The 22,325-nt window shown below is 43.8% G+C and overlaps 1 protein-coding gene across 1 annotated transcript; it reads right to left on the bottom strand.

The window, feature by feature from the left end:
* Positions 1-2,943: 2,943 nt before the first annotated feature.
* On the bottom strand, positions 2,944-14,739 carry LOC137333498 (glutathione S-transferase A-like). Its single transcript, XM_067997670.1, has 6 exons — positions 14,507-14,739; positions 14,216-14,281; positions 13,848-13,953; positions 9,948-10,066; positions 7,938-8,026; positions 2,944-3,284 (listed from the first exon to the last, which is right to left on the bottom strand). Exons 1-6 carry the CDS (start codon positions 14,672-14,674, stop codon positions 3,152-3,154), a joined length of 681 nt encoding a protein of 226 aa, XP_067853771.1. The 5' UTR covers positions 14,675-14,739; the 3' UTR covers positions 2,944-3,151.
* Positions 14,740-22,325: the final 7,586 nt, after the last annotated feature.

Raw genomic sequence — 22,325 nt, 5'->3', positions numbered from 1 at the left:
TGTCAGAAAGGTTGGTAACCAGAGGACCCAGATTTAAGGTAATTGGCAAAAGAACCAGAGGGTAGATGAGAATTTTTTCTTAAATATACACAGCGAGTTGTAATGATCTGGAATGCAGTGGCTGAAAGGGTGGTGGAAGCAGATTCAATAGTAACTTTCAAAAAGGGAATTGGATAAATACTTGAAGGGGAAAAATTTGCAGGAGTGTGGGATAATTGGGTAGCTCTTCCAAAGAGCCAGCACAGGCCCGATGGCCCCCTTCTGCTGTATCGTTCTATGATTCATACATCGACACAAGAAACCTAGATGACCTTGAAATAACAATATAAATAATTGACAATGAAATCCCTTTGGTTTCTATTTAAACAGATGTTTAAAATAGTAGGGTTGAAAATAAATGCATTTCATACAACTGTTAGAAGTCTTGTGAAAAATCTCATTGCCAGTCCAATGATACCATTCCTCAGTTTTGTTGCATGTGATGCAGCTGTAGTATTTTTTGCTCACTCCCTATAACTTTTCCCCTTTGAGTACAGTTCCTTCTCCCCTGGTTTTCTAAATAAAACTGTGCTATTTGCATTATAAAACAACTGGTTCCAACTGCCCATCTACTTTCCCTGGAATAGAATTCCACATCAATCCAGGATTTGTGTTCACAGCCCATTGAGGGGGGGCAGAAGAGGAGGAGGAGGAAAGTGTGTCAGTTGCTTGCAAGGATTCCACATTAAACTAAACTAGTCAGTCTCCTTCCACTTGCTCATTTCCTACAAGTATCCACATTTCAAAAAAAGTACATTATTGCCTGTAAAGGTCATGACAGGTGCTATACAAAAGTGCAAGTTTGTTCTTTAATTGATCACTGCAGTCTCTGGTGGGCTGTAGCTATTCTAACACCACACAAGAAAAACTCCTGACCCCTTCGGCATCCATTAACCAGTTTAATACTTCACTGTAGCTAAATATTGCAGCATCTTTGAAAACTTAGCCATTAAAACCAAGTTTAATGTTTGCTCAATGATCTTGTACCCAAAAAGAATGACTCAACAAACCATGGTGCATATGCTGGCCAGGTTACAGCAATAATGAGTCTGTTCGACCACAGTCTTTAGCCAAAGTTCCCCAGTCACAGAATGTGAAAGCTTGCAGCAACTTCGCCTCTACTCCAAACTGCTACATCAAAACGTTGAGCTGAAGTGAGGCTTTCACTGCAGAAAGCAGTTGTCAGGCCCTGCTCAGGAACGATAAATCGAATAGCCCAGCATCAGTTACCAGCTCCATGCCCTGTTCAAAGTTTAGTTTTAATTACAGCTGGTAGCATTTGCTACCAAACACTTGATTTCACAGTAGGCTACAGACAAGAACGAAAATGTATACACTCGCATTTAAATAGCACCTTTAACTAGTAAAAGAAACCCTGCCACTTCACAGAAGTGTAATCAGACATTAGGACAGGCAATCAACACCTTGGTCAGAGAATCACAAGCTTTCTCCTTAGGCAGGTGAGCAAACCTCGCTCACCTGACGAAGGAGAAATCCTCCGAAAGCTTGTGATTTTCAAATAAAACAGTTGGACTATAACCTGGTGTTAGATTCCTTACATTGGTCAGAGAAGTCAGTTTGATGGAGGATGGAGAGCCAGAGGGGTTCAGGGAGGGAATTCCAGAGCTTAGAGCCTAGACAGCTGAAGGCACAGCTGCCAATGATTTTGTTTGGGGGGGGGGGGGGTGGAAGAAGCTAGACAAGAGGCCAGAGTTGGGGACACAAGCATATTTAACACACCACAGCCTAATTACCAATATGGGGCAGGTAGCTGCACAAAGCATACAAAAAACATTAGCTCCTTTGTAACAAACATTGCAGATAAATGAAGCAGACAAGGCAGTAGAATTTGCACAGGACCCAGGGCAGGGGGGAATTCTCCTGACAATATCAGGAGAAGATTGGCAAACCCTCCCCACCAAAAAGGGGAAAACAGAATAAACAGCCATTTCTCCATGACTTGTGCTGATCTGCCACTGAAGTAACTGCAGGAAATGAGAAGCCCAGAAAAATTGCACCAAGATTCTTGAAGAAAAAAGACAATATTGAGTCAGTGTTCAGATCACCAAATTTAAAAGGCTGGATTTTTGATCAATATTTTAATTTATGCAGTATTTCCATTTAAAATAAAAAGGGAGAATGTACCATCCATTAGTCTATGTCAGTGGCCTATTTCACCATACTTCCAACAATGGTGTGCTAGTTACTGAATGCCATCCACCCACACCTCCCAACCTGGAAGGACAAGGGCAGCAGCTTGTTCCAAGTCACACCATCCTGGCTTGGACATATAATCACCATTCCTTCATCACTGGGTCAAATCCTGAACTCCCTACCCAACAGCATTGTGGGAGCACTGTCACAGACTGCAGCAGTTCAAGAAGGTGGCTCACTACCATCTTCAAGGGCAACCAAGGATGAGCAATAAATTCTGGCCTTGCCAGTGATGCCTGCATCCCAAGAATGAACATAAAACATTTCATTAGAGTACTAGACTCCACAGTGAGTACTGATACCACTGTCAGCCAATGAGTTGGAGGTGGGGTGACAGTCAATTTTATAGCAGTCTATTTTTACTCTGCAAAGATAAAACAGGGTCCAGTTAACCAGAGTATGTACTACAGTGAACAGAACTCATGGCTGAAACTACACCAGTCTCCTGAAAGCAGGATTATTTCTCCAGCAAAATGCAGTGAGTGGAGGATAGTTACATAATACAAATTGTGTGTAAAATCAATCCCAGTCACTTACAGCAGTGTGGTCTCCAGGTGTGATTGGGTAATTCCTCTGTCAATCATTTCCATTTTGGCTAGGACTTGGTGTCACTATATGCAGCCATTAAACATGGCCAAATTACCATTAGGTTGTTTTAGACAGATGAAAGTACTGATCAGACAAGATGCATTTGTTACCAGAACAGTTTAATAAAGTTTAATGCAACCACAAAGACAGACTGCACTGTACCAGATTTAAACTAGTCTGTGTGCAGGAATTATATTTCCCTACAGCTGATATTTTGTTAGTGTCAAGGCCAACAGGAGTAGCTTATATGGGGTCTGTTACTTGATATGAACTAAGATGTAGAATTTTTTTTAAATTTCTGTATGGAAACTCAGACATCTTTCAACACATCCATGGTTGGAGGGCTCTCCTTCCAATGGGGAGGCCACGAAACTTGGATGCTTGGTCGCTCTTTCACTCTGGTGTAGTATTCCATCAGCTTGGGGTATTTATCTGTTGATAGTCTACAAAATTAAAATGGAGAAAAAAATTCATTCAGTGGCATTCATGTCAGGGCTTGGTTTGTACAAAAAACATCTTTTACCTCCACACCTTGAGGATACATTGGCCTTTGAGTGTGTGCAGCATTGATTTACTAGAATGATAGCTGGACTCCAAAGGTTAAATTACAAGGAGAGATTACACAAACTAGGGTTGTATTCTCTGGAATTTAGAAGATTAAGTGGTGATTTGCTTGAAGTTTGAGATAAGGGGAACTGAGAGAAACTATTTCTGCTGGTTTGGGCAGGGGTAGTCTAGGAGACAGTCTAACAATTAGAGCCAGGACTCAGGAGTGAAGTTAGGACACACTTCTATATGCAAAAGGTGCTAAGTTTGGAACTCTCCTGCAAATCGCAGATGATGCTTGCTCAATTGTTAGATTTTAAAATCTAAGATTGATAGATTGTTAGCCAAAAGGTATTAAGGGATATGGGATATGATCTCATTGAATGGCAGAACAGGCTCAAGGGGTGAAATGGCCTACTCCTGTTCCTATGTGTGTGCCAGTGTTAACTAAGCCAGCTACTGTAGGGTGGGAAAGACCACAACTTGGGTTGTTTTAGTCATTTGACCACAAATAAGTTTGGCTGAAAGCTTTTCCAATGGCATACAAGGTAAGTTTAGAGATCTGCAGTTATTCTGCTCCACCACCTCATTATATATAGCCTACATTTGTTGACCAGATCTTCCATTAACTTGAATAAGTGACCTAACGTTTAAAACTAATCTATCTAAATCAGAACTATCCTTAAAAAGTCCCAAGCTACAATTAGAACAGTTTAACAATTAGAAACTCAATAAGCAACAAAAAGGACTGGAGAATGCAATGTCAGGGCAGAGATTGCTACTGGAGGAAGGCAGGACTGTGTCAAATTACAGTATCTACCCATGTAAATTGTATGCCCAACATTGCCAGCAGACAACCTGGAACAGGTGTCTAAAACAGCCTCAGAATCATAGAAGTTTACAACATGGAAACAGGCCCTTCGGCCCAACATGTCCATGTCGCCCAGTTTATACCACTAAGCTAGTCCCAATTGCCTGCACTTGGCCCATATCCCTCTATACCCATCTTACCCATGTTACTGTCCAAATGCTTTTTAAAAGACAAAATTGTACCCACCTCCACTACTGCCTCTGGCAGCTCGTTCCAGACACTCACCACCCTTTGAGTGAAAAAATTGCCCCTCTGGACCCTTTTGTATCTCTCCCCTCACCTTAAATCTATGTCCCCTCGTTATAGACTCCCCTACCTTTGGGAAAAGATTTTGACTATCTACCTTATCTATGCCCCTCATTATTTTATAGACTTCTATAAGATCACCCCGAAACCTCCTACTCTCCAGGGAAAAAAGTCTCAGCCTATCCAACCTCTCCCTATAAGTCAAACCATCAAGTCCCGGTAGCATCCTAGTAAATCTTTTCTGCACTCTTTCTAGTTTAATATCCTTTCTATAATAGGGTGACCAGAACTGTACACAGTATTCCAAGTGTGGCCTAACTAATGTCTTGTACAACTTCAACAAGACATCCCAACTCCTGTATTCAATGTTCTGACCAATGAAACCAAGCATGCCGAATGCCTTCACCACCCTATCCACCTGTGACTCCACTTTCAAGGAGCTATGAACCTGTACTCCTAGATCTCTGTTCTATAACTCTCCCCAACGCCCTACCATTAACGGAGTAGGTCCTGGCCCGATTCGATCTCCCAAAATGCATCACCTCACATTTATCTAAATTAAACTCCATCTGCCATTCATTGGCCCACTGGCCCAATTTATCAAGATCCCGTTGCAATCCTAGATAACCTTCTTCACTGTCCACAATGCCACCAATCTTGGTGTCATCTGCAAACTTACTAACCATGCCTCCTAAATTCTCATCCAAATCATTAATATAAACAAATAACAGCGGACCCAGCACCGATCCGAGGCACACCGCTGGTCACAGGCCTCCAGTTTGAAAAACAACCCTCGACAACCACCCTCTGTCTTCTGCAGTCAATCCAATTTTGTATCCAATTGGCTACCTCACCTTGGATCCCGAGAGATTTAACCTTATGTAACAACCTACCATGCGGTACTTTGTCAAAGGCTTTGCTAAAGCCCATGTAGACCACGTCTACTGCACAGCCCTCATCTATCATCTTGGTTACCCCTTCAAAAAACTCAATCAAATTCAAGAGACATGATTTTCCTCTCAAAACCATGCTGACTGTTCCTAATCAGTCCCTGCCTCTCCAAATGCCTGTAGATCCGGTCTCAGAATACCCTCGAACAACTTACCCACTACAGATGTCAGGCTCACCGGTCTGTAGTTCCCAGGCTTTTCCCTGCCGCCCTTCTTAAACAAAGGCACAACATTTGCTACCCTCCAATCTTCAGGCACCTCACCTGTAGCTGTCGATGATTTAAATATCTGCGCTAGGGGACCCGCAATTTCCTCCCTAACCTCCCATAACGTCCTGGGATACATTTCATCAGGTCCCGGAGATTTATCTACCTTGATGCGCGTTAAGACTTCCAGCACCTCCCTCTCTAATATGTACACTCCTCAAGACATCACTATTTATTTCCCCAAGTTCCTTAACATCCATGCCTTTCTCAACCGTAAATACCGATGCAAAATAGTCATTTAGGATCTCGCCCATCTCTAGTGGTTCTGCACATAGATGACCTTGTTGATCCTTAAGTGGCCCTACTCTCTCCCTAGTTACTCTTTTGCCCTTTATGTATTTGTAGAAGCTAATCAGATACACGTTTACTGAAAATTCAGATGCTTAGGAATTCAACCATTGCATTGTTGAGTTGGTGAGCAGATGAGAGATCAACTGCAGCACAAGTAATCCTGGATAGATATAAAAGGAACATATACACATGGCTCTCATTTCTCCCAAAGGCAGTGACATACTGCTGAGTCAGTCCTCATAAGTCAAGACAGTGGGGGCTGGTAGAGTGACTAATGTGGCATAACAGCCAAGTCTGAGCAAATCCTCCACCTGGCCACCCCACACATTTTCTAGCAGGAAGCATCAGGATACTAATCAAGAATAGAAAACCTGGTATATTTCCCCACTCCCTACAATCAAATTTAGCACCTTCCTCCCCTCCCAGCCAAGTTCAACTAACTCATTACAGATCAGGGATTAAACCTGGGACCACCATGGTCTGAATGGCTTAGTACATCAATACCAATGCTCACATGAGCCATCAGATCTCAAGTTGTATTTTTAAATACATCCAGTGGTAGAGATTGCTACCTCAATCTTTACAGTGGTGCCAAATAAAAATTACATTTCAAATGTACATTTTGTATTTAACAAAATCACTCCCAATATGTAGTTTTATTCAGGCAGTAGCAATCAGCAGTTTATGAAGCATCCAAAGTAGCCCTCCTATAGTAACACTGAACTGGACATCAAACCATCATTTTCAGCCCCTGCCATTGACTGTCACCCAGTTTTTTTGGGGGGTGGGGTCAGTCCAGAACTATAATGGCAGTCACCAACAAATTATTCAGGAGAAATGTCATTACCCGGAGTGGAACATGCTACCACAAGGAGTAGTTGAGGCAAATAGCATGGATGCCTTTAAGGGGAAGCTAGGTAAGCACATGAGAGAAAGGAATAGAAGGATATGCAGATAAAAAGTTATATGAAGTAGGGTGGGAGGAGGCTCGTGTGGAGCATAAACACTGGCACAGATCAGTTGGGCCAAATGGCCCGTTCGTGCTGTAAATTCAAGGAAGCAGGCAGTCCAACAAAGTCAATTGACATCCGAACAGGTTAGAAAGATATGAAATCACTGATCTCCCTCCCAAGCTGGTTCTAAACCTCAGCTTCCTAAAGCCCTCATTTTCTTCAGTAAATGGTGAAAGCCCATCTGCAGTTATGTCCTTAACCCAGAGAACAGCCTCAACATAAACTAGTCCTCCCAAATACAACTCCTGATGCTCTTAGTTACAGATCAGGGGCAAGATTGGTAACAGTGTTGGTGCTAAGCAATCCCATGCACCATGGTGAAGAAAGGATCACTTCAAATATGGGGCAGCCAAAGATTTAAAAATCAATCTACAAGGCTTCAGTGCAAACAGTTGAGTGTCAGGTGATGGAGAGAACAATTCTTCTAGTCAAAAACACACAATGGAGAGAGAGAGGATGGGAGAAATAACAAGCACTATGAGCCTCACTGTCAGGTTGGTTTCTAAGGGTTTCACTGCAGTCAGTGGCACATTATCTCTCCAGTCACAAATGTGCTTTTTTTGAAAAAAGCATCATGTTATGGGCTGCTCAGCACAATGACTGAATCAATTAACACCATTGTTTGCCCAAGTACTCAATAGTAGAGTGCAGAGGACTTGGACAGGGCAGATTCAGGGACAATTCAATTCTGCTAATAACCAAACAATCCAGTTTTGACTATGATTTTTTGTGGAATCTTCAAACCACACTGAAGTGCAACTGCTGAAATGCCAGATGAGTTTGTTTAAAAAGACATGCAAACATCAAGTACCAAGAGATGGACCTTAAGTTACTTTATTTTTTAAACACGTGGCAAAAAATGCAGACAACAGGTGCTATTCAGCTGAAGCACAGATTAGTAGCAGTAACTCACCCAAAGCGAACAGCATAGGCCACTTGTGGGAGCAGCATCACATCTGCCATTGTGAAGTTCTTCCCAGCAATATGTGAATCTGGACTCATCTGTAAGAAATTTTAAAAATTAATTGGAACTTAACACATACTTTTTAGAAAAGGTAGGGAAGCAGTGCCCACATGCCATAAGAAACTTCAATGTGACTTGGTTTCTGCTCCCAGTGATTGGGATCATTTTGCTGCTCTTTAACCAGTGTTGCAGAGACTTTGTATATTGGTACAAATAGAACAAAAAATACACCAAAGCAGTACACTAAATGGAGGATAAACCAATTCATCACCTTACTTCCATCAGTAGTTATTCACCCTAACAAAAAACTCAAAATACTCCATACATATCCCAAGTTTAGAAGGACAAAATCTAGAACTATTACTGGGTGTTTTTTCCCTCTCCAGTTTCAAGAACAAAATGAAACTTCACACCAAACATTATGCTTTGTTGAAATCCTAGGTAGTAACACCTGATCAGACAGATTTGATTACTGTTAATATGGAAGCAGCCAAAACTGGACTTCAATCAAACCCCACTGGCCAAATTGCAGCCAATTACTTAAACCACAGCAGCCTGGTCGACCAAAAATAGCCCCAACAATTCATTCAAGTACTCAGTGAGAAAACTAAAACCCTACAGCAGTAGGAATTCTATTACAAAATAAATCTTTGAGAACAGTTTGTGGAAAAGGTCAAGTGCTTGCTTGTGACATCCAATGAAGATGAAGCAGACAATTATCAGGCCACCTTTAGAACAGGCTCAGTACTAGAGATGGAACAACCTCATCTGATGCCTCCTCAATGTTTTGAAAGCAACAAATATAGAATATATGCACCCAATGGACATTTTACAGACCATCTGCAAACCCACACACGAGTTACAATTCAAGTATACACCTTCCCAACCACTATGTGCAACTTAAAGCTGCACAAATGCAAGGTACTTTGGGCTGCAAGCTCATGGTACACAAGTAGAGACAGACAGAACAGATGGATCCAACAAATCAGTCCATGCCTCCATGCAGCAAGACAGACAATATCTGGGCTTGGGCTGATAAGTGGCAAGTAATATTCAAGCCAGACAATGACCACCTCCCCTTGACACTAACTAGCATTACCATTGCTAAATCCCCCACCATCAAGATCTGGGGGGGGGTCACCATTGACCAGAAACTAAACTGGACCAGCCACACAAACTGTGGCTACAAAAGCAGGTCAGATGCTGGGTATTCTGTGACAAGTGACTCACCTCCTGACTCCCCAAAGCCTTTCCACCATCTACAAGGCACAAGTCAGGAGTGTGATGGAATACTCTCCACTTGCCTGGATGAGTGCAGCTCCAACACTCAGGAAGCTTGACACCATCCAGGACAAAGCAGCCTGCATGATTGGCACCCCGTCCACCATCCTAAACTTTCACTGCCTCCACAACTGGCACACCATGGCTGCCGTGTGTACCATCCACAGGATGCACTGCAGCAACTCGCCAATGCTTCTTTAACAGCACCTCCCAAACCCACGACTTCTACCACCTAGAAGGACAAGGGCAGCAGGCACATGGGAACATCACCACCTGCACGTTCCTCTCCAAGTCACACACCATCCCGGCTTGGAAATATATCACCGTTCCTTCATCGTCGCTGGGTCAAGATCCTGGAACTCCCTAACACTGTGGGAGAACCTTCACCACACAGACTGCAGCAGTTCAAGGCAGCAGCTCACCACCACCTTCTCAAGGTGAAATAGGGATGGGCAATAATCACACCTTGCCAGCAACACCAACATCCCATGAATTAATAAAATTGTTCAAAAATTGCAGCTGTTGCTTAAAAGGGAAAAGTGTAAACTTGGTGGTACTCACTTAGACCAAATCCAGCTAGTCACACAAATAAAGACAATGACTGATGACGCTCCTAATTACCAAAATGGTTTGCTTCCCTTAAATGCCCAAGACTCAGCTCTTCAGGATCCTCTTTACCTTGTCAAGGTATCCTTCCCACAGCATCAACTCGATGTTCAGTGCCTTTTTGTTCCTCTCCACAGCGGAGTCATGACGCTCATTTTCTGGAACCTTCCAGGTGTAATAGATCACAGACCCTACAAACGGAAGAAAAAAAACAACTGACCTCCAGAAAGTCAAAGATTACTATAATGGCATGGGGTATCAGAAAGTTATGGCACAGAAGGCCATTTGGCCCATTGCGTCTGTGCCGGCCGAAAGAGAGCTATCCAGTTTAATCCCACTTTCCAGCAGTCTGTAACCCTGTAGGTTACAGTACTTCAAGTGCCCATCCAAGTACCTTTTTTTAAAAATAGGTTGGGTTCCTGCCCCTACCACCCTTTCAGGCAGCGAGTTCCTCAGTGAAAAATTCTCAGCTTCCCTTTAATCCTTCTATCAATTACTTTAAATCTATGTCCCCTGGTCACTGACCTCTCCGCTAAGGAAAATAGGTATTTTCTATCCACTGTCTAGACCCCCCCTCAATTAAATCTCCCCTTTTTGTTCCAAAGAAAGCAACCCCAGCCTATCCAATCATCTCAGCTAAAATTCTCCAGCCCTGACAACATCCTCAAATTTCCACTGTACTCTCTCTAGTGCAATCACATCTATAATGTGGTGACCATAACCATACACTGTACTCAAGCTGTGGCCTAACCAGTGTTTTATACCGTTCCAGCATAACCTCCCTGCTCTGCCTTGGCTAATAAAAGGAAAGTATCCATATGCCTTTTTAAACCACCTTATCTACTTGTCCTGCTACATTCAGGGATCTGTGGATATGCACTCCAAGGTCCCTCACTTCCTCTACACCTCAGTATCGTCCCATTTATTGTGTACTCCCTTGTTGGCCCTCCCCAAATGCATTACCTCACGTCTCTGGATTGAATTCCATTTGACACTTTTCTGTCCACCTAACTAGTCCATTGATATCTTCCTGCAGTCTACAGCCCTCTTCCTCACTATCAACCACATGGCCAATTTTTGAATCTGCAAACTTCTTGATCAAGCTCTCCACATTAAAGTTCAAATCATTAATATATACCACAAAAAGCAAGGGTCCTAGTACTGAGCCTTGTGGGACCCCATGGGTAGTGTCTATATCTGCATCCACATTCAAATGGTGGAATAAAAATGCCTGCCAACATTGGCAATACAAGAAAAAAGCAATGAGAAGCAATTATCACTTTTAAAAAGTGAGAAAATGCTTGAAATGACCAGTCAGAATCTGAAAGATTTCCAACAGGACCTTGCCTCAATAGAATTAAGAGCTAGAACGTCATAGGTTAGAGTTGAAAAACTCAGACCTGCAACAGTTAGTCATTCAAGTCTTTGTTCAATGAATGCTCAAGACATTGACCAGTTGTGAGGATAGGAAATTGGATTAAAACTTGTCAGCAGGAAGGCAAGCATGTAGGAGTTTAAGGGCAGTTTCTCAGTGGCTGCAGTGTCCTGCAGGATTCTGCTCAGGGGCCACTTCTGTTCAGTGTATGTCAATAATTTGGATATAGGGCTATTGGGAGTGCTGTTGAAATTGTCGATATTAAAATATGAGGCACAGTAAGTAATTCTAATCAAAAGGAAGCTGCAAGGAGATTGTGATAATCATATAATCTTATAGCACAGGAGGTGGCCATTTGGCCTGTTCTTTGAAAGAGCTCTCCTCTCCCTGCAAGTTAGCTGTCTCCACATATACACACACACTGACATTAAGACAATAAATCATACAGCACAGATTCACCATGATGTTGTATGAGGAAATATGAAGAGACTTCAAAAATTGGAGCTGTTAGAACAGAAATATTTAAAATGATGGACAGGAGACTGATTTGGGAATCTAGAATGAGGGGACAGATACAAAATTAAATACAAGAGGTTTAGGACAGAACAGGAGAAAGGTAGCAGCAGCAACCAAGAGAGTAGAGGATTTTTAAGCAGGCATCACTGGGATTTCCCCAGGGTCTCTCCTGGTTGGCAGCCACACCTTTGTTGAAAGCCCCATTCAGGCAGCATAAACACTGTTTTCAACCAAAGTTACAGCAAACCAATCAAGAGAACCCCATCCCAAGGATATTCCCAGCTTTAACGTTCATTTTAAGGCCTAGTGTAATGAGCTTGCTCAAAGCCAGAGTGAGACAAGTAGTTCATCTTCATATTTCAAGTCTCTGCCAAAAAAGGCAGCACAAGTGTATCCCCAGCTGGGGGAAAGCAGCCTTAATTCCTTATATATGTACTAGTTACACTGGACATTTTGGATCCTTACACAGCCATTATATGGATGTAGAAACTTCAGCTTCAGCCTTAGTGACTACAGCACCTTTCCCCCTTCCAATGGGGGAAAAGGGAAATAATTTTATAGGGATGAACAGGGAGCAACAATTACAAGGCCTGGAATAATACTAGTTACTAAAGGAAAGCTGAAGTCGGTTAGAACACATGTTCCACAAGAAAACAAGAGTCAACACCAGTCAGAGGGAGCCTGACCAGTTGAATAGCAAATGGAACTTCCAACACAAGTAAAAATATGGAGAGCAGATTTCCCTCTTCAGAACCTCAATCAAGGTAGAAAAGGGACTCAAGTATTACTGGCCATTGTGTGCAGTCATGAAGTTAACAAGACCAATACTTTGACCGGAAGGCAAACATCCAATCTTCAGATCACTGGTACACAATATTCCAAATGTGTCAATGTTGGTCACCTATAGGCACAACTGGTGAAAGCAGGGAGGGAAGAAATTGTTCCCACTTTCTTCATCTCCCCTGCAGCACGGGAAATTACCTACTTCCCACAATTTTATCTGCTGTCTCTCCCCACCCAACTCTAACCATGAGCAAGAACAAGACATTGTTGTGTTTGGCAGAAATTAAGAGATCTAAAATAGGATTTGGATCTCAGTTACAAATGAGAAATCAGGACTGATCCTCAGCTTTTATAAGAAATCTTTTCAGTAAGGCTAGGAGACAAACAAGTTGTTTAACTTGTAATACAAAAGGACTAGATGACAAGTGCAAAATAAGCAGGTTTCTGGAAAGACTGGATGAGGAGAAATTTCTCTTTAGCTGCAGTTATATTGCAGTCATTGCAAATTCAAAGACACTGCCTATAGGGTGGTCTAAAGCTACTGGGCTCCTTAGCTTTACTGCCAATTTCACTTGACATACAACACAAAGGCAGTAGTAAGTTCCCCTTAGAGCAGATAAATGAGATGGAACAGCACTGACGGTTAAGACCATAGATATTCAATGGTCTGTGGAACAGGATATCTCCCCAGGTACTGGAACCACAGAAATCAAGATGTCTAGGATGCCTACTGTACAATGCAAGAATTGATAAATACTAAGGAAAACACTGCAGACATTGGAAATCTGAAATAAAAGTAGAAAATGCTGGAAACAGTCAGCATCTGTGGAGGAAAAAAAGTGTTAACATTTCAGGTCAATGACCTTTCATCAGATGCTGATAGGCCATTGACCTGAAACATTAACTATGTTGCTTTCTCCACAGACACTGCCTGAACTGCCTTGCCAGCATTTTATAATTGATAAATACTGTCTTTTTGAGCTTAGCTCCCCCCACCCACAAACAGATTATCTGGTCTTTATCTCACCACTGTTGCCCCAGACAAGTGGGCATACTTCAAAAAAAAATGTACTTCATTAGCTGTGAAGCGCTTGGGATGTCTTGAGGTCGTGAAAGATCTTAGTTTTTTTTTCCTCCTGGTAGAGGAGAGGCAAGAAAGGGAAAGGCATTTTATACAAGAGGCATACCTCAAGAGATGAAATCAGTTAGACACGGTTGGTAACTCTGGAATGCAGTGAGTTTTGAGGAAAAGAAAACCATAGCAACAGTTGCAGTGCTGGAGCAGCTTAGGGACTTACCCAGTTTTTCCTGCAGAGCGAGAACCTCGTACATTCTCTGGTAAACAAGAGCCTGTTCATCCCCGGAGTCCGGAATCAGCTGGGTACCTTGGGATTTGAACTGGTTCTGCGAGAAGCAAGAGAGAGGATGCATTCAGCTTGAAACTTGAGACAACCCAGAGAATTTGGGGGGGGGGGGGGGGGGAGAAAGCAGACACCACCAGAACCTGCGAGTAGCCCAGCGACACCGAGCCTGCGAGTGCTGCAGGAACTGGTATAACTGGGATCCAGCTACCCTGCAGGTTAGAGTCAGAATCTGCCCGTGCAAAATAACAAAACATTTAAAAATTAAAGAGGGTGGAAGGCCATCGTTTTTAACACTCTCTTACCTCCAGATACAGACAGGCTCCAAAAGATTCGTTCAGAACAATGTCCCCGTGGCGGAAACTGGGCAACTGCAACAACAGTTTGTAAATAATGTTTTAAAAAAAAAACTTTTGCTGAAATCAGATTTTATTTTTCGAGGTTACATACAGATTTGAAGACTATCTACGCTGCAGCCTGTAACTTAAGGTAACGGCTCTGTTCTGAGACATGGTACAAATGTACCATTGGAAACTTACAAAAAATATTCACGTTCCTCAAAAGGAGGCGGAGATATCAAAATTATCTATCGTCACCTGGCCCCTGGGGTTAATTGCCAGAACTTCATCCGATTTGTGCTCCATCTTCTCGAAAGATAACAGCTTCTGCTGGTACCCCTGCATTTTTTTCTCCTCCAGGGCGATCATGATCCTCCAGCAGGGTGGGGAACCGGAGCCCCAATACAAGAACATACTATCAGCCATCCTTCACTCGCCCTTCTGCTGCTCGTCCAGAATAAGAAGCTCGCTTGCCCCACAGCTCCTCTTTATATAACGCCCACTCACGCCGCCTGCCTCCCAGTGTAGCATCATTGCCAGAGGCGACCCTGTTCACCAAATTGCACAACTCCCAGTGCAGCACCATCTAAAGGCAGGTATCCATTCCCTTTTTTTTGAACAATCAATTTTTTTAAAAAAACCCCAAATAGAGCCTTAAGTTCACACTATGGAGCCCCATTCTTTTGCATATGTCTCAGGCACTTCTTGCTGATAGTTCTTGGTGTTCGAAAAGATAAATGTAAGGAATCTTACGACACCAGGTTATAGTCCAACAGTTTTATTTGAAAATCACAAGCTTTCGGAGCTTACCTCCTTCGTCAGGTGAGTGAGTGAAGGGTTTTAAAATCGCATAGCATATATCAAGTTCCGCACCCATGAGGACGGCCTCAACCGGGATCTTGGGTTCATGTCACGCTACACGTAACCCCACCAGCGGGAAAAAAAAGTTATCTGTTTTTAATACAACTGGACATTCTCTCTCTCTCTCTCTCTGCCTTTCGGGTCTCTTTCTCTCTCTGTCTGTGTAATCTGACCCATTGTGTATTCAGTATACTGGGATGTAATGTTTTCCGTGGCTAACCTGTCTGAACACCAACGGCACCTTTGATTGCTGTGATTGTCTCCCAGCCTAATATATGCTATGCGATTTTAAAACCCTTCACTCACTCACCTGATGAAGGAGGTAAGCTCCGAAAGCTTGTGATTTACAAATAAAACTGTTGGACTATAACCTGGTGTTGTAAGATTCCTTACATTTGTCCACCCCAGTCCATCACCGGCATCTCCACATCTTCAAAAAGATAGGAAAGGGCTTGCATTTATGCAGTGCCTTTCACCACCTCAGGGCGCCCCAAAGTGCTTCACAGCCAATTGAGTAGTGTAGTCACTGTTGTAATGTAGGGAAACGCAACAGCCAATTTGCGCACAGCAAGGTCCTACAAAGAGCAATGAGATACGTGACCAGATAATCTGTCTTAATGATGTTAGTTGAGGGATATTCATTGGCCAGGACACCAGGGAGAACTCAACAACAACAATAATTTCCATTTAAATAGCGCCTTTAACATAGTAAAACATCCCAAGGCGCTTCACAGGAGCTATTTTCAAACCAAATTTGACACTGAGTCACATAAGGAGATATTAAGACAGGTGACCAAAAGATTGGTCAAAGAGGTAGGTTTTAAGGAGCTTCTTAAAGGAGGAGAGAGAGGTAGAGAGGTGGAGAGGTTAAGGGAGGGAATTCCAGAGTTTAGGGCCTAGACAGCTGAAGGCACGGCCGCCAATGGTGGAGCGATTAAAATCGGGGATGCGCAAGAGCAAGAATTGGAGGAGCGCAGAGATCTCAGAGGGTTGTAGGACTGGAGGTTACAGAGATAGGGAGGGGTGAGGCCATGGAGGGATTAAGGATGAGAATTTTAAAATCAAAGCATTCCCGGACCAGGAGCCATTGTGGGTCAGCAAGCACAGGGATGATGGGTGAACGGGACTTGGTGCGAGTTAGGATACGGGCAGCAGAGTTTTGGATGAACTCAACTTTATGGAGGGTGGAAGATGGGAGAGCATTCGAATAGTCAAGTCTGGGGGTAACAAAGGTTTGGATGAGGGTTTCAGCAGCAGGTGGGCTGAGGCAGGGGCGGAGATGGGCGATGTTATGGAGGTGGAAGTAGGTGATCTTGGTGATGGAGCGGATTGATGGTGATGGTCAGAAGCTCATCTCAGGGTCAAATATGATGCCAAGGTTGTGAACGGTCTGGTTCAGCCTCAGACAGTGGCCAGGGAGAGGGATGAAGACAATGGCTTTGGTCTTCCCAATATTTAGTTGGAGGAAATTTTTTCTCATCCATTACTGGATGTCGGACAAACAGTGTGACAAATCAGAGACAGTAGAGGGGTCGAGGGAGGTGGTGGTGAGGTAGAGCTGGTTGTCGTCAGCGTACATGTGGAACCCGATGTGTTTTCGGATGATGTTGCTGAGAGACAACATGTAGATGAGAAATAAGAGGGAGCCAAGGATCGATCCTTGGGGGACTCCAGAGGTAACATTGCAAGAGCGGGAAGAGAAGCCATTGCAGGTGATTCTCTGGCTATGACTGCTCTTCTTCGAAACAGTGCCCTGGGATCTTTTACGTCCACCTGAGGTTTAGCACCTCAACTGAAAGACGGCTCCTCCGACAGTGCAGAACTCCCTCAGTACTCCACTGAAGTGTCAGCCTGGTTTGAGTGCTCAAGCCTCTGGAGTGGAACTTGAGCCCACAACTTTCTAACTCAGAGGTGAGCGTGCAACCACTGATCCAAAGCTGACACCTAATTTAGCATATATCCACCAATGCAGCAACAAAACTAAGAACAGCACTTTCTAAACCTCAAGCTCCATGAAGTTCAAACAGGACAATCCAGAGTTTCAAATGCAAGATCAAATAGGACTAAGTTGCTTAAACTTTAGGGGCTGGATTGCCAGGGCTTGTGTCCTGCATATAACTCACGGGCCACAGTTTGAAAGTCCCTATCTTAATTGAATTGTGCAAACTTTACAGGCTGTTTTAAGTCATTATCCTTTGACTGGCAAAATATTAACAAAAGTATGCATTGCTCCTGGCAGTGTCTGCAGGGTCCTAGCACCTCCAGTGTGTTCTGGGACCTGAGATTTTTTGGCAAGCACTCCTTATACTTTGCTGGAGTCTCTTTTCTCTCTGGGTCTCTGTGCTTGAGTTCCTCTCCCAGTGCTCCAGTGTCTCCGGGGCTCTCAAAGTGTTACTCTATAGTGACCAGATCTGCCCTTACATTAAGCTGACACTGAAATGCCACTATGTTTGATTTTTGTTTGCATTTGCAATCAAGGTTCACTGAGACATTGATTAGTTGAATGCAGCAAAGCCAGCCAGCAGCAGAAAAAGCAATTTACAATTGTACACTTTGTGGTTTGACCACAGTAGATTAAGTAACAAAACAGAAAAGAAACAACTAAATTTCTTTGATAGAGTACACAATTTACCGTTCAGTCACTATGGGGGTAATTTTAACCCCCAATGACAGGTGGATTCGGGGCGGTTGTGAGGTTCAAATCCCAGCTTTTTGGAGCAGGAGTGCATTCCGGCTCCAACGCACAAACTTCCGGGTTTAACCCCGGCACATTAGGATGCGCGTGCACAACAGACACCCGGAAGTCCCGCTGTCACTTCAAGGCAATATTTAAAGGATCAATTCAGGTAGTTGAAACACTTTGGCTAATTAACTTTTTGTGGATTCTGCTACAGAAATGAATTTAACTTCTCCTGAATGTGTCTCCCGTGGCTTCTGAAACACGCCATAGAAATGGAGGTGAGTTGCAGCCGAAGTTCATGTGGCCCTTTAAACCAGTGATTGACACATCTCAATAAAAGGTGAGGTACTGCAGCTGGGCACTCAGTTCTCTCAGACAAAGGTTTGGTTGGGAGTTCTTTGTGTTTAGACTGAGATTTCTTTGTTGAGACTGAGAATTCTTGTGTTCAGACAAATGTACCTAAATTTTGGAACCCCTCAAACTGACAACATCGGGATGGGGGGGGCGCAAGGGATTTATTCCACAGTACGTCTGAAAAGGAGACACATCACCATCCGCGGCAGGCACGGCCTGCAGTTCTGGGATCAGCAGGTGCACAAGACAGAGGTGAGCAACAAGGACCTGGAGAAGAGCAGGGAGGGGACCAACGGAGGGGCTGAGGTCGCAGGAAGCACTACCCTCATGGGAGGGTCTACAGGCAGAGGCTGAGCTTCCTGGACCTCTCTGAGGAGCAGTGCCAACGCAGGCTCAGATTGAGTCACCAGGTTGTCGCAGACCTCTGCATGCTCCTTCATGATGAGCTGCTCCCGGTTGGCCACACATTGCCCATCGCAGATAAAGTCACCACTACCCTCAATTATTTTGCCTTTGGATACTTCCAGGGCACCACTGGTGACATCTCCAGGGTGTCTCAGTCATCTGCACATAAATGCATACGACAGGTGACACAGATAGTTTGTTTGCCAGGGCATCCGACTATGTCAACTTCCCCCTCGACAAAATAAGCCAGTCTGAGAGGGCATTGGGTTTCAACTCTCTGGCTGGCTTCCCACAGGTGCAGGGCACAATTATTTGCACACACATAGCAATCCGAGGACCTCCAACTGAGCCAGGACTGTTCATAAACTGAAAGGGATATCACTCCAGCAATGCACAGCTGGTTTGCGACCACTGGAGGAGGTTTCTACAGGTGTGTACCAGACTCCCTGGCAGCTGCCATGATTCATTCATTTTGCGCGAATCCAACATCCCAGACCTCTTTCACACAGAAGACAGACTTAAGGGCTGGCTCCTTGGAGACAAGGGATATTCCCTGCAGATTGGGCTCATGACACCTTTGAGAAACTCCACCAACAAGGCACAGCAGTGGTACAACCAGAGCCACATCATCACCAGGTCTGTCATTGAGCATGACATAGGAATGTTGAAGATGTGCTTCAGGTGTCTGGATCGATCTGGGGGAGCCCTTCAGTACTTGCAAGCGAGGATGTGCAGAATAATCGTCGTGTGCTGCATCCTGCACAACATAGCTCAGCAGAGAGGGTCACAGGTCGAGGAGGTCGAATGTGCTCAGGAAGCATCTTCATCTGCCGGCAATATTGAAGAAGAGGAAGAGGAGGAGGACGGTGAGGAGGAGGAGGAGGAAAATGAAGATGGGGAACCCATCGCCAGAGCAGCGGCGAGCTTAGCTGCCCTTGATGCCAGGGATTCCCTCATCTTGAACAGGTTCTCATGAGATCTGCAAATTGAAGACTGAAATACTCAGTCTGCCTGGAACAACCACCACCACCAGCGCCCCCCACCCCCACCTCCTCAGTTGGACAAAATAGTCCTTCAATCACACATTGAAACATTGCCCATGCGCCCAATGGATGGCATAATGTCTTGGCATTCATGATGCAGCACATGAAAGGGCAAATTCACAAATGGGATTCCATAATGGGCAATACGTGGCAGTTGTGGTGAGAATTATTAAATTTAATGTGACATAAACAAAAAAATATATAAATTAACATGACATTTCGTCAAACACCCTTGTGCATACACTTGCTGAATTACAATTGCTTACCTTCCTCTTCCTCCCACTTCTACATGGTGCATCCCCTGTGGCTTCAGCAGAGGTATTGGCAGGTTGCTCAGATCCCTGCCCTGACTGCTGAGATGCTCTCGGCCTATGACCTCTGGGATTTGGAGCCCGTGAGGGCCCCGGCCAAAGATTGTTCCAACTGCACCTGTGCAGGGGCAGACTCGGCCTTCAGGAGAGGAGGCAGCATTGCGGGTATTGGTTGGGGGGGAGGTTGGGTGGTGCAACGGGTGAGACGTGAGAGCGCTTTGAGTGGAGTCCCCACTTTTATGTCCCCTTTCGCCATCATCACTCTCCCGGGCCAGCGCAACATCACTCCTACTCATCACTCTGCTGTCCAGCAGGCTGGTGAGCAGATAGTATCATAGTAGGTACATAGTTATTATAGTTATTAAACTAGAAAGAGTGCAGAAAAGATTTACGAGGATGCTGCCGGGACTTGATGGTTTGACTTATAGGGAGAGGTTAGATAGACTGGGACTTTTTTCCCTGGAGAGTAGGAGGTTGAGGGGTGATCTTATAGAAGTCTATAAAATAATGAGGGGCATAGATAAGGTAGATAAGGTAGATAGTCAAAATCTTTTCCCAAAGGTAGGGGAGTCTATAACGAGGGGACATAGATTTAAGGTGAGAGGGGAGAGATACAAAAGGGTCCAGAGGGGCAATTTTTTCACTCAAAGGGTGGTGAGTGTCTGGAATGAGTTGCCAGAGGCAGTAGTAGAGGCGGGTACAATTTTGTCTTTTAAAAAGCATTTGGACAGTTACATGGGTAAGATGGGTATAGAGAGATATGGGCCAAGTGCAGGCAATTGGGACTAGCTTAGTGGTATAAACTGGGCGACATGGACATGTTGGGCCGAAGGGCCTGTTTCCATGTTGTAAACTTCTATGATTCTATGATTCTAGCACAGGAGGAGGCCATTCAGCCCAGCGTGCCTGTGCCGGCTTTTTGAAAGAGCTAGCTAATTAGTCCCATTTCCCTGCTCTTTCCCCATAGCTCTGTAATTCGTTTCCCTTCAAGTATTTATCCAATTCTCTTTTGAAAGTTACTATTGAATCTGCTTCCAACATCCTTTCAGACAATGCATTCCAGATCATTACAATTCACTGTGTAAAAAAATGTTTCCTCATGTCACCTCTAGCTCTTTTGCCGATCACCTTAAATTTGTGTCCTCTGGTTACTGATCCCTCTGCCACTGGAAACAGTTTCTCCTTATTTACTCTGTCAAAACCATTCATGATTTTGAACACCTCTATCAAATCTCCCCTTAGCCTTCTCTGTTCTAAGGAGAACAACCCCAGCTTCTCCAGTCTCTCACATAACTGAAGTCCCTCATTCCTGCCCTATGCTAGTAAATCTCTTCTGCACCCTCTCTAAGGCCTTGACATCCTTCCTAAAGAGTGGTGCCCAGAATTGAACACAATACTCCGGCTGAGGCCTAACCAGCGTTTTATAAAGGTTTGGCATAACTTAATTGCTTTTGTACTCTATGCCTCTAATGATAAAGTCCAGTGTCCCATATGCTTTTTCCTTCTCAACTTATCCTGATATCTTCAAAGATTTGTGTATGTGCACCCCCAGGTCTGTCTGTCTCTGCACCCCTTTAATATTGTACCATTTAGTTTATATTGCCTCTCCTCATTCTTCCTACCAAAATGCAACACTTCACACTTCTCTGCGTTAAATTTCATCTGCCATGTGTCTGTCCATTTCGCCAGTCTATGTCCTCCTGAAGTCTGTTACTATCCTCCACATTGTTTACTACATTTCTGAATTTTGTATTATCTGTAAACTTTAAAATTATACCCTTTATACCCAAGTCCAGGTCACTAATATATATCAAAAAGAGCAGTGATCCTAATACTGAACCCTGGGGGACACCACTGTATGCTTCCCTCCAGTCTGAAAAACAATCATTCGCCACTACTCTCTGCTTTCTGTCCCTTAGCCAATTTTGTATCCATGCTGCCACTGTCCCTTTAATTCCATGGGCTTTAATTTTGCTAACAGGTATATTATGTGGTACTTTATCAAATGCCTTTTGAAAGTCCATGTACATAACACCAACCGCACTACCCTCATCAACCCTCTCCGTCACTTCATCAAAGAACTCAATCAAGTTAGTCAAACACAATTTTCCTTTAACAAATCCTTGCTGACTTTCATTTATTAGCCCATACTTTTTCAAGTGCCAATTAATTTTGTCCGAGATTATTGTCTCTAAAAGTTTCTCCACCACCAACATTAGACTGACTGGCCTGTAATTGCCAGGTTTATCACTCACCCCTTTTTTGAACAGAGATGTAAAATTTGTAATCCTCCAGTCCTTTGGCACCGTCCCCATATTTAAGGAGAATTGGAAGATTGTGCCAGAGCCTCCGCAATTTCTACCCTTCCCTCATTAACCTAGGATGCATCCCATCTGGACCAGGTGACTTTTCTACTTTGAGCA

This window comes from Heptranchias perlo, chromosome 16 (assembly GCF_035084215.1).
Source record: "Heptranchias perlo isolate sHepPer1 chromosome 16, sHepPer1.hap1, whole genome shotgun sequence".
Lineage (NCBI taxonomy): Eukaryota > Metazoa > Chordata > Chondrichthyes > Hexanchiformes > Hexanchidae > Heptranchias > Heptranchias perlo.
This window is presented reverse-complemented; position numbering and strand designations above follow the sequence as displayed.